The 13,194-nt window shown below is 41.4% G+C and overlaps 1 protein-coding gene across 2 annotated transcripts in view; it reads right to left on the bottom strand.

Annotated features, from left to right (window-relative positions):
- Positions 1 to 13,194, bottom strand: part of TUSC3 (tumor suppressor candidate 3) — a 141,832-nt gene that overhangs the window by 8,571 nt on the left and 120,067 nt on the right. For both annotated transcript variants that reach the window (XM_077302083.1, XM_077302081.1), the window contains exons 8-9: positions 4,769 to 4,843; positions 3,718 to 3,808 (exon numbers count right to left, since the gene is read on the bottom strand). In XM_077302083.1, coding sequence (XP_077158198.1) covers positions 3,718 to 3,808; positions 4,769 to 4,843 — 166 coding nt within the window. The remainder of the gene's footprint in view (positions 1 to 3,717; positions 3,809 to 4,768; positions 4,844 to 13,194) is intronic.

Raw genomic sequence — 13,194 nt, 5'->3', positions numbered from 1 at the left:
CAGGGTGTGTGTGTGTGTGGTGAAATCACATCTACCCTGGTCTTCTACAAGTGCAGCTCTGGCAAAGGAAGTTTTATGTATATTACAAAAACACACCTATTTAAGCTAGCCCAATCTCATTGGATCTTGGAAGCTAAGCAGGATGAGCCCTGGTTCTTATTTGGATGGCACACCACCAAGAAAGTCCAGGGCTGCTATACAGAGGGAGGCAAAAGCAAACCACCTCTACTTGCCTCTTGCCTTGAGAACCCTATGGGGTTGCCCTATGTTGACAGGCCCTTGACAGCACTTCCTTCCACCAAGCAAACAGTGGAAAGGGCCCTCAGTTGGTAATGACTGCACCCACAAGCTGTAGTACACCCTTCCTTCGCACTTTTAGGAGCTTTTCACCTTGAACCTCAGGAGATATACTTAGGAGTTTCTTCCTTGGCAAAAGAAAGATGAAAGTGGGATATGTGGCCCTTCCGTGGCTGGCTGTCCACTTGTGTTCAAGGAGGGAAGAGGAACAAGCTGAAATGCATGGCATTGCCATTCAGGCTCTATACAGGCCCTTCACTCTTGCCATGCTGTGATCTCAGGCTGGCTAAGAAGTAATTAGAGATAATTATTACTCGAACACTTAATGACACCAAGCACAGCAAAAGGAAATTCATCTTCCCCAAACCTTTTAGAACACAGGGTACCTCTGTTGTGGTTGGTGCACACACTATAGTTTTCATTAAAACTAGTGAGAGTTACATGCATGCCTAGAAGAGGATATTTAATCTCCAGGAGACAGACAGACAGGCAAGACTACCTTACAGTTATTGAAAATTACCGCAGGAGACACAAAACCATTCTCATGAAAAGCTTAATGAATCTAGTAGCGATACTTTGCTGAAGGGCTCTAATATCTCTGGAGAGCTGGGTAAGAGAACTCTCCAAGGGGGAGCGTATAACTTTCAAAAATCCTGACATGGTATTAGAGCAAAAAACTAGGCCGGAAGAGTTATAAAATATTGACTGAGAAAGCTAGTATATATTTAGGTACAAAGGGTGTTATTCAGGAAACCACCAGAGATTCTCCTATCTGGTAAGCCTGAAGAATGAAAACTAGGTTATATGATTTCCATTATTTGCAAAGCAGTAAGGAGAATCCAGTATTTTTTTTTAAAAAAAACTTTTACTTCACAGGTACCAATCTGAAATAAATTCCTTGATATAAGTTTTGCCTCAGAAAGGTGTCCCCCTCCCCCTTGTGAAACCTACTAGTTAGGCAAAGCACTAGGTATACAGGTGAAAAACATTTTTCAAAACATTTTTCAAAATCCAGTTACTGTTGATATGAAGTTAGTACATATGAGGAGCTCCGCAGTCCCTCTCAGCAAGCATCCTTTCCACACAGTGGCCAACCAGTGGCTCTGGAGGTTTGCTTCTATCATCATGGCTGGTAGCCATTTATGGATTTCTCTTCTATGAGTTGGTCTAATCCCCTTTAAAAAGTCATCGCTATACCCACTGGCCATGAATTCCACAATTTAATTACTCATTAAGTGAATAAATACTTCCTTTTGTCCATCCCAAATACATTCGGTTTCCACAGCTGAAGGAAAGCTTAAAAATTAAACAAAACTCTGTGTCTAAAGCCAAAAATCATGTTTGAACTGTTTGAAGGAGTTACTGAAGATTTGAGTTTAGGAGACCCTTCTGAATCCTGTGACACAAAAGGTTTGGTATGACATCAAATCATGGGTTTCACATTGGGTTTCTGGGAATGCCTATCGTAATTAGTAGATCAGTAATGCCTGAAAATCTTCCCTGAAAGGCATCTTGGCTGCAACTACCAATTTTCTGCTGCAGTTCTCAGCACATAGGTAGTGTTGAATATGTTCTGCGATGTACACTCAATTGAATTCATTTATTTATGGTCCTTTGACCAGCAATGAATATACACTCAGTTTACCCAGGTCAACAGCAAGGTCCAAGGAGCCTGTGCAGTATCTGATGGGAACTGCCTCTGTATCCTAGAACACAATTCAAAATTTTTGGCAATGGGCTAGGGTTAGCGGGCAGGTTTTCTTTTTCATTTCTTTTTCTTTTTGCAAATGAGAGGATAGAAAGATGGGCTGAAACTATGAAAACCACTGGTGTTAATCTTGGTATTCAAGAAAATGCAGGCCAACATCCAGTGGAAAAGCAATGTAAGGCAAGAATCAAATGGAAAATGACATAATGAAATTATCTAGATTGTGCCGAAGTTTCTGGTGCTGAAGAGTATTTGATTGGTCTTTGGACTTCTCTAACTCACTCTATTGTGAAGCATTGGAACAAGTTACAATTTAACATATACATGACATATTCAGTTTTCTTTGGGGGGAAAAACACCCAGCTGGATCAAATGTTTATTCTGGACTACTCAGTGGTCATGCAATGGTTCCAAAAGAAAATTCAACCAATGAGTTAATGAGTTTCCTGGAAATGATACTTTAGAGTTAATGGGGAATCCACAAGGCATACAGCTCCATATGCCTTTGCTGACCAATCCTGGAGCTTTGATAAAACAATCAAGATGGCGTTTCTGGTAGTTCACCACACAGGTGACAGGGCCTGGACACTTGACTTTTCTTCATCTCAAATATTATAAAACTATTAGTTTCCATTATTGTCAAAGACAAGCACATTTCATCCAGTTTCCTCCTAGAGAATTATACTCCTATTCGTTTCCATGATGAACATCTAATAGGCTAATCAAAGACAAAATCTTTATGTGGAAGATTCAAACAACATCCCATTTTTCTAGTACTGAGCCAAGAAGGCCTGCATAATCGAAATATGATTTTCCAGTATGCCTGACATAAAAATATGTGGCAAAAATTATGTTTTTCTGCCCTCCCATATAGAGTTTGTCAATAGCGTCAAACACACATAGAAAATAGTTCTTTTGAAAATCACAGCTTATAATACTGCATGCTGTTTATTGATCTTTAGAGAGAAATTAAAGAGATTGAGTTTCTCTTCAAAGGAATGAATAAAAACAAATGACAAGCCAGCAAAACCCTGCATCATGGCATTTCTTTATATTTCAAAGCCTTGGTTCCAGAAATGCATCTGTATCATACTGACAGCGCCTATCCTCTTACAAATTCAGGTTGCACATGGCCCTCTTGTTTCCTCTTTTGGTTTCGAATGCAATCTTGCAGAGGGAAAAGAAATTTGGGAAAGAGAAAAACAAGAAGAACAACTAACACCCCCTATCCCTACAACAGAATCATTCTCCATGCAGTTATTTCCCCCCAGTTTCATGTGGAGGCCATGCCCTGCTTGTCTATTCAAACCCCCACCCCCATTAGTGACTTGCAGAACTATCTTACTAATTGTAAGAAGAAAATCTGAGTCTAGTTGCAACAAAGTTTTATTCAAAGTTTAAGTTTTGGGTCTTTAGGCTGGCACCGAACTCTGTTCTGAGGCTTCAGACCAACATGAATCTTACTAAGGGTAAGAAAGTGGTGGTAATTAGGGTTGGATGCTTCGGCTGCCGAAGCACCCAACCCTAGTGTTAATTCTCTGCTGTGTATTTGAGACAAGGTGATCATTCAGACAAGCCCTTCAATATTGGAAGGACAACACCTTATTTGTTCATAGATTCAGGAATATCAGAGCAGAAAATTGAGAGCTGGAAGGAAAAAGAAGAAACGAAAGAGAATATTTGGAAAGACTGCCGTGTTATTTGAAGCTTACCTGTATGGATAGCCATGGTACTTGGAGCGGAATATCGACAGCAGGAAGCTGAAGAAGAAAACGACCAGGCCCAGGCCCACCAGGCATATTACTGGAGGAGAAACCATCAAAGTTCAAAGAGCTCAAGAAAGGTTATTATATTCAACATCAGTTAACATGATCAGTATTTACAATTATATTTTGAAGTACAACAGTATATGTCTGCTATATTGTCCCTTGGTGTCCTCCCTACTTCCTCTGACTTCAACAAGAAGAGCACAAAACAGGTCATGTCTTTCTCATGACCAAAAGCCATGGAAGCTGGCAACATGCCAACATTTCATGGTGCTTGTTGCTGGAGAATTTGGAAGTATAAACCTCATGGCAAAACTGAGACATGAAGCCAGGTTCCCTTTATACTGCAACTCAATATGTTTAACATACCAAAAATGGCCAGTTAACAAAGAACTGCGTAGCTAGACTGAAGATGAGTCTTTCATGAGGAACAGTACTTGAAGATACATTCAAAACTGCTTGTGACAGAAGAAGCTTCCCAAACAGTTTACGATATATTGCATGGGGAGTTCGTAAGCAAGAAGGGAAAAGTCTCAAGAATTTCACTGAACATAAATGAAGCAGGCTTACACAAGTCAGACTAGTGGTCTATCTAGCTCAGCTTTCTCTTCTCTCACTGACAACAGCTCTTTCATGACTCTTGAGTTCCCTTCCCAGGAGATGCCAAGGGACCTTCAGAATGCAATGTGTGTGCTCTGTCCCTGAACCACAACCTTCATACTGAGTGCACGCAATTCTCTTGGGCATGCACATGTCAATTTAGCTCTTTGAATTCTGGCCTGCACTGTTGCACAATATGAAATCCAAAACAGCCCATCTACCAATCTGTGAGGATGTGTTCAACATCTGAATAAATACATTGGCAAGCACACTGGACGCAAAAAGCAAAGACATATTTCAGAATATGCAAACTTTCATGCAAATCTACAATAATCACATGCATGGATATTAGGAGAACAACAGCAGTGATTGGGCTCATTGCATTCTAAGGACTTACTTCTCCGCTTCCCAACATCCCCTTTGGAGGTAGCAGCTTCATTCAAAAGAACCATCCCCATGGTGATAGCAGCATCTATATCATCGTTGTCAAGGAAACAATAGAAATGCAGAAGTCTCACAAAGCCAAGAGGTGCATCTCCAAACTTTGAGTATTGATTTTATGTAAATGGGGAAAAAAAGCATCAAACATCTTCTGTCCCTCAATGTTTGTATTGTGAATGTATGCAAAACTGTCAGGAGGGGGGGAGCACACAAAAGAGATTGATCCTATGTAGAATCTGTGTGATGGTTTACTTTTAGCTATTTTTAGTTTTCTATAATTCATTGAAACAGAGTAGCTAAGTTTTTCTTTTTTTTTGGGGGGGGGGGGAATCCAGCAAGCACACTAATGACACTTGCTAAATTAGGTGAATTTCATAAAGCGTTCAATAAACCTATGAGATATCTGGAAAACTCATGTACCAATTTTGGCAGTGCAAAATAAATATCGCCAGGAGACAGATACATGATGCATAAAAATAATTACATTAATTCTCTGATTAACTGATGCATGCTAAGCCATTTCAATAGGAGAAAGTGTGCTGTTTCTCCACTGGTGCTTCAAAGATGGATGCTATCTGTCTAATGTGCCACGAGAATGGAATAAAACCATTGTAGCGTCAAGAGTTTTCAGTCACGAGCCATTTTTAGATTCTTAATTGCTAGCTTTTACAAATGCAAACAAGCACATAATGATAAAATAATTTTAACTAATTTGCCAGGATCCTAAGCCATTCACATAATTGTTTGAAAATGTAGGCATGAAAAGAAACTGTTACTACTGTAATTAACATCTGTTCCAAGCAGTTGGCACACAACAGTCCAAGCAGGATTGATGTATCATGTGAGCTGCATCTATTTCTAGACTCCAAAATAAAAATGAAGCCATTATACATATGGATATATATAATATATATAAAGTTGCCTCATTAGTACACAGTGACAAATTGAAATTATTTACTGGGCACTGCCCTTCTCACCAACATTCTTGTATTAACAAGCTCCACTGCTGATCATTAAAAGAGAGAAATTCCAAAGAGAGAATTTTCATGGCAGAGTGAGGATTCTAATCTGACACACTGGCCACTGCGTAATGCTTGATCTCTTTTTACAAGAATAAAACAAAAAATATATAAGATTTGGGCAGAAAGTTACTGGATAAAGTGTCTGGTTATTAGAGTATTTATGAGCTCTATGTAAGAGCCTCTTGTGGCGCAGAGTGGTAAGGCAGCAGACATGCAGTCTGAAAGCTCTGCCCATGAGGCTGGGAGTTCAATCCCAGCAGCCAGCTCAAGGTTGACTCAGCCTTCTATCCTTCCGAGGTTGGTAAAATGAGTATCCAGCTTGCTGGGGGGTAAATGGTAATGACTGGGGAAGGCACTGGCAAACCACCCCGTATTGAGTCTGCCATGAAAATGCTAGAAGGCGTAACCCCAAGGGTCAGACATGACCCAGTGCTTGCACAGAGGACACCTTTGCCTTTACCTTATGAGCTCTATAGATTGCACTCTGTACTTTGATAGGGATGAAAGACAAGATGGAATGAGTTGTTATCCATTGATAACGATGGAATAAGTTTATCAATTTTAAAAAAAACCTACTTATTTAAAGTTTCATTTTTTTTCTAATTCTGATACACTGAATTGCCTCAGATACATTAAACTGTTGGTTACTTAGTAGAATTCTGAACTGACAAGATCTAAATTCTGAGGTCATGCAACACTCATGACTTCTGCATAGGTCTGCACAGAGACAGAGGAGCAATTCAGAAATTTAGGATTTGTGTTTGCAATATATGGACACTAAATCTCAATCTTAATTCTCTGCTCCATCTGTATTTAGATCTAGAGACTGAGGCCATGGATGAACAGCTCTTTCTATAGATCTGAGAGAAGTCCCAGGTTTTCTGAAGAATCTGAAATCTAAAAAATATACCTCTTGGACCTTGTTGCACAATCATGCTTGTTATGCAAATGCAGGTACAAGAGGTATAAAAGGAATTTGGACATTATGAGGGCCAGGGCAATGGTAAATGTCACGTAATTCAATGTGTTCCTTTAAAAAAAATCACATATGGAATGGCAAAGAGAATTCACTAACGGCCATTTTTATGCTCCTTCTTTCTCCCTCGATAGAAAAGTGGGCAACCAGTTTAATTCCTGTTTTAATATTTGTAACTTAATGCACTTGTTTTAAATCCATATTTTGAATGGTAATTTCTAATGTTTTTACTCTTACTGTAATCCACCCCGAGCACCATGAGATAGGGTAGATAATAAATGTAACAATAATCATTTTAAAAGGCTGAGCCTCTTTCTTTTGGCATTCTAGCTTTGTTGCTACAGGGAATTTTTAGAAAAAGAATGAATAAAAAAGGGAATAGTCTAACAAAACCTGTACCCCTGGATTCCTGCTGAATCTCCTTAATGGGACCATAACACATGGTATCTTGGATCCTGGCCTGGATTTCCAAGCCTATTCAGAGGTAGCACATCCATTCAGTTCCATCAGGACATCTTAAAACTTATGTCTGGAACTTATTCTATTATTGATTATTTCTAGACTGGAAGCATATTTAAAAGTATCCCCCCCCCCAATTTTAGTAAGAGTGAAAATCTGAACCAGGATCTTGAAGACTGTAGTTTGACATGATAACTCAGCCTTTTTCAGGAGCCCTGGAAATGATGTTAACTGGCCAAACCCCAAGGAGTGACAACACTACCCACACCCTTAGCCCTCCTTTTCTTCCCTCCTCTTGCCTTTACTACTACTATACCATTCCTGCTTCACATAGGCCCGAAAGAAGAGTAGGAGCTGAGAAAACAGTCCACCCCTCCCCCCAATACCACCCCACTTCAGAGATCCCATGGAGAGGTCTACAGACTCCTGGTTGGGAATTCGTGCAATAACCACGGGGTCTTGCTAGGAGGGCCATGTCCAGAGGTCCAAAGGTCACTTTTAGATTAACCCTATGGGATTTCTCCAGTTAACAGGCAATGCAGATGTGACACAGAGAAAATACCGGTAGCCGCAAAGAAAGATGATTTCAGACCTTTTAGAAACACTTAAAACAACTTTGATCATAACACAGATGGAAGGCTGTCAACTCTGTAGCTTTTAGTGTTTTTTCAAAAAAGTCTTGAGGAGAAACTTCAACATGTTGCCTTCACTTATCTTTGCCAGACTGAATGAGGAACCAGACAGAATTCCTTGTTCATCATATTATTTTTATTTACTTTGCTTGACAGGATTTTGCAGGGACCATTACGAGAAGGAAGCCTGGGCAATTCAGGAGGTGTGATAAGGTTCTCAAAATAAAATAAAATTTTACGGACAGGCAACATTCTGTCATGTATTTCAAAAGGCTTCCTAGAAACTCCATGACCTGTGAATTCATTTGGTTAAAGTGAACCTGCCATCTAGTTGAAGCCATTCGAATCAACTAAATTAATTTGTAAGCAGATGAGAAAAGTCTGAAGAGGAAGAAAGAACGGATTTTGTTTTGAGATGGTGCACTGGTGTTACAGCTAGACCTTATTCCTTATCACTCATGAAGGAGACGACTCTTCTAAGATGGAAAAGGCCAACAGCAGTTTGTCTGGTATTTATGTTATTTGTAACATTTGGTATTAGCATAAAGATACTAAAAACTCCCGGACAAGCTGAGGGCCCTGCCAGAACTCTTCCACCAGGCATTTGGTTGAGGCTAGGGCTGGAAGATCTTTGGACCTCCCCACTTCTCTGGATGCCTCTGTCATCTTGCCACCCATCTTGGCACTACTGTATATTTATACCTTTTATTCAACTGTGTCACGGGCTAGGTATGGGGCTCACTGAGCCGAAAAGGGATCAATTTGGTGGGGAGGGGACCTATTTTAATTAGTTTACCACATCACTGTTTTGAACCAGTTGTATTTTAAGGCCTTACTGTTTTATTGTTTTAACGGGAAACCTTATGGTTTTAACCTGTAACCTGCCACAAGCCGGCTTGGCCAAGAGTGGCAGGAAATAAACTGAATGAATGAATGAATGAATAAGAGCACAGAAAACTGTCTTATACTGAGTCAATTAGTCTATCAAGGTCCGTATTGTTTACTGAGAGATTCTTCAGAATCTCGGGGGGGGGGGGAGCAATGTGTTTCACCTAGTCTTCTACCTGAATCCCTTGAACAGGAGATGCTGGGGATTAAACCAGAGATCCTCTGCAAGCAAAGCAGATCCTCTACTAACGAGTCAAGGCCCTTCCCATTATGGATATCTGTTGCCTACTCACACCTGGGGCACTACTTTAGTCAGTACATTTAAAAAATATGATTAGTGTAAACCACTGACTGACTACATCGATCCACTGATTTCCTTTCTAGCTTTTTATCCTTGCATTCTCCAGCACTAGGGGAAGGAAAGATAGATGGATGATTTACTTTCAGTTATTACTATGCTGCCTTCCTAGGTCAAATAAACACACAAGGCAGGTCAAAAACTGACAAATCACAGTGTGTTTGTAATAATGACAAGATTTCAAGAGCTTACAAATAATAACACTTGTCCAGAATTTAGCATTTTATGACAGAAAAAAATCTAATTTTAAATGGCCTTTTGAATAAAATGAGCCTTTAAGACCGTTTATGCACTGGGAATGTCACTGCCCCAGCTCCCGTGCAGGAGCACAGATCGGGGGCGGATGAGGCGCACCGGGCCAAATGCTCCCCCGTGTGAGGAAAGGAAGAGGTGGGGCAACCTGCCACAACTAAATTTCCAGCCTGCAGCCTGGCATGAAGCCTCCAGTGCGTAAACGGTCTAACTGAAGTTGGGCAGTCTGTAAGGACGGGGGGAGCCACAAATTGTTCCTAAGTGAGGGAGTCCCAAAGGCCAGGGGGTGGCCAAGGAATGAAACAAGAAGGGCTTACCAGTTTAGGCCATCTGGTATGGAACCCAGAGAGCACAAGTTTTTAAACTTGCAGAACCACATACATTTTATTTTAAGACAATGTCATTATGTTCTTTTTAGCACTGATGCGGCCTGTTGGAAGCCAAACAGAAAGGCAGCTTATAAACCATTTAGATAAAATTTAAAATAAATAAATTAATCCATTTGGTGATCCCTAACCCTGGTGGTAAAATTTTAATGAACTCAATAGACAACTTGCTGCCTTTTAACAGTCCCTCTCAAATAACGGGCCAAATGGCACAGGCAGCCCTGAAAATGAACATGATCTTTTTTTCCTAAATGCCCATTTGCAATGAATGGTGGGTAACTAATTCCAGTCTTGGGATGCCTGTTTAAAACCAAAGCAGTTGGCTTATTTACATCAGAGGCAGAGCAAAATAATGACCTTTGGCACTACAAGGGACATTGGCACTGCTGGCTAGGCTGTTAAAAAGGCAGAAAACAGAATTGGCAGAGTCGCTCGTTCATTGTACGTGGACAGGCAGACACTTGGCCTCCTTGTCCTTCAGGCAACTCAGCTGGAAAATTGAAAAAGTAAAATCTCCTGGAAAAACAAAACAAAAACAGATGCTACATCTGAAGCGAGATATCCTGAGCAAATACATTACAGATGCATAAATAAATAAAAGGTCACTGGCTCGCCATGAGTTGGCCACTCAGGTATCCATTTTAATTTGCAGAAGGAAAAGCATTAGGGTTAACCCTCAAGCCCCAAGAGATACTCAAGCCTACCCCAGGGCCATTATTTATTTAATTCAATTATTCATAGAGGAACAATTACCAGCATTTATCAACTCCTGGCCAAAGGGAAGAAGGCAGGGGCTGCAAGCATGTCCAAACAGTTAGGAAAAAATTGCTGCTAGGCTCTCTACACTGTGGGCTTCCAACGGATGCCCAATTCTTCTGCATTGTCTGGGGCCAGCTGAAGATAGAGCAGTCTCCTCTGTGTTGAGTACACAGTGGTAGCAACACAAAATGGCATGGCTTGGAGCCTGCAGTGACTTCCAGTTGCTCCTAGTTCATAGTTTTTCACAGGCATGAAACACCAGATCTGTTGTTGCTGACTGGCCTCTTAGTTTAGTGCCTGCAATGCCATCAGCACCATCCAGTGTCTGCCATAAATGGCACCTTTGTCATAAATGTTGTCTGAAATGGCTTATTTTCTATGTATCACATAAATTGCCATGTCCTCTATACAGGAACCCAGATATACATTTCTGTCAGACTTAACTAATCTGATTCCATGTACAACTGAGGGAAAAACAGGATCACGCTTACCTGTAACTGCTGTTCATCTAGTGGTCTTCTATGCAGGCACATACGGGATTGCATAATTGCAGGCCAGCTTTGGAGAAGTATTTCTCAGCTTTTCTAAAGAAGTTTCTATGCTTCTGGAGCACTCCCCCCTCCCCTCTGTCTCTAAGGATCCCTTTTCCCACCCAAAGAATTATGACATGCAGACTTACTCCCCTAAGTTTCCTTCATGGCCGTGAGAAGGCCCCTTCACTTTTGGTAGCTCACTGTGGGGAAAAGAAGAAGCACTTGCATTCTACTACTCAAAGGAATATCAAAGCATCTTACAATCGCCTACCATTCCTCTCACCACGACAGATACTCTATGAGGTAGGTGGGGCTGAGAGACCTCTGAAATAACTGTGACTAGTCCAAAGTCAACCAGCTGGCTGCATCTGGAAGAATGGGTAATCAAACACAGTTCTCCTGATTAGAGGCCATCATATTTGGTGGGAGGGATGTGTGACTGCACAGAAGATCACTTGATGAACAGTGGTTACAGGTAAATGCAACCCTGTTTTCATTAGGGTTGTGCAGTTCAGGTGCTTCACACTCTCCTGGATCAAAATGGAGCCAGGAATATACAAGATGTTTGGTAAGCTTGAGGATTGCCTTGTGAAGGATCCCATCATGTGTATATGTGGGGGAAAATTAAAAACAGGTGTCCATGTCAATGCCACTGAAAGGCATCTCCCAAGGAACCTCTGCCTATTGCTGCCCTGGAGCAGAACTTACTGTATTTCTTGTGGTCCAATGATGCAAATAGATGGTGGTCTGATACTGACCACTCTTGTTCTTCATTTGCGCCTCTGCTCAAGATGTCTGCTTCTGTTACTGAAGTTTGCTATATGAACAGCTGTCAACTGGACCCCGAGCCCTTGCCCACTGCCATATGTATGGCATCTCTGCACAGTCAGGGGGATCCTATGCCTCCTTGCTTGTTCAAGTAGAATTTTGCAGTAACATCTGTCTCTACCAGAATGTGCCTTTTTTTTGACAGTCTCTGCAAAACAAGCAAGAGTTAAGTTTGACCACTCTCAAATCAGTTAAGTTAATGTGAAGAAAGGACTTCTTCCTAGTCCATGTCCCTTTCACTCTTAACCCCTGACAGTGAGGCCTCCAACATGTGAGTGATGCATCCATGCAAAGGCGAATGTCATGCAACTGGGATCCCGATGGAACACCTTTAAGTAGATTCCAAGGAACAGACCACCCAACAAGAGACCTTACAATGGTTCTCAGAATTGGCAGTGTCCTCCAGTGAGTATCTGAACAGCTATTAAAGTTCCTTATGAACCAATTCTGCAGTGGCCTCATGTGCAATCTTGCATTAAAGGTCACTCCTGGGGTGGAGCCATATAACCCAGCAGTTTCTGTGTGAATTCTGCTGTCTGGAATTATTGGAAAGATTTTCTTTTTACTATAGCCATCAAAATGGCAGAAATGTTTTTCCACTCTGGGACTCTAGAGAAGCCCCAATGAAAATTAACTGGCATTTCTCCCAGTTTACCCAAACCCCCAGTGATTGGATGGTGTGCACTCCCCTGCTAGAACCTGCAAACAAGTAGACTTATATCAAGGAAATATATGCAAAAATGGTTTCAAACTTAAAATCTGTAGTTTTGTAATCTGTTTTAATTGTGTCATTGTTTCACCACATACAGTGAGCATTGACTATGTAATAAGAGAGCAAAAGTAAAGCTTCTGTCCCCATTCTGCTTTAAGGGAAGGGAAGAGAAAGCAGCTCTCTTTCTTTTTCCTCTTGCACCTTTAAAGGTAAAGGTAAAGGTATCCCCTGTGCAAGCACCGAGTCATGTCTGACCCTTGTGGTGACGCCCTCCAGCGTTTTCATGGCAGACTCAATACGGGGTGGTTTGCCAGTGCCTTCCCCAGTCATTACCATTTACCCCCCAGCAGCAAGCTGGGTACTCATTTTACCGACCTCGGAAGGATGGAAGGCTGAGTCAACCTTGAGCCGGCTGCTGGGATTGAACTCCCAGCCTCATGGGCAAAGCTTTCAGACGGCTGCCTTACCACTCTGCGCCATTTCAGACACTCTGCGCCACAAGAGGCACCTTTACTATGTAGCTATTCTACTCAGTGGATGGAGTCAGAATGTGAATCCCAGCTCTTTCCCCCAAACA

This window comes from Paroedura picta, chromosome 10 (assembly GCF_049243985.1).
Source record: "Paroedura picta isolate Pp20150507F chromosome 10, Ppicta_v3.0, whole genome shotgun sequence".
NCBI classification, from domain to species: domain Eukaryota; kingdom Metazoa; phylum Chordata; class Lepidosauria; order Squamata; family Gekkonidae; genus Paroedura; species Paroedura picta.
The sequence above is the reverse complement of the archived record's forward strand: the minus strand, read 5'-3'. Positions and strand labels throughout refer to the sequence as shown.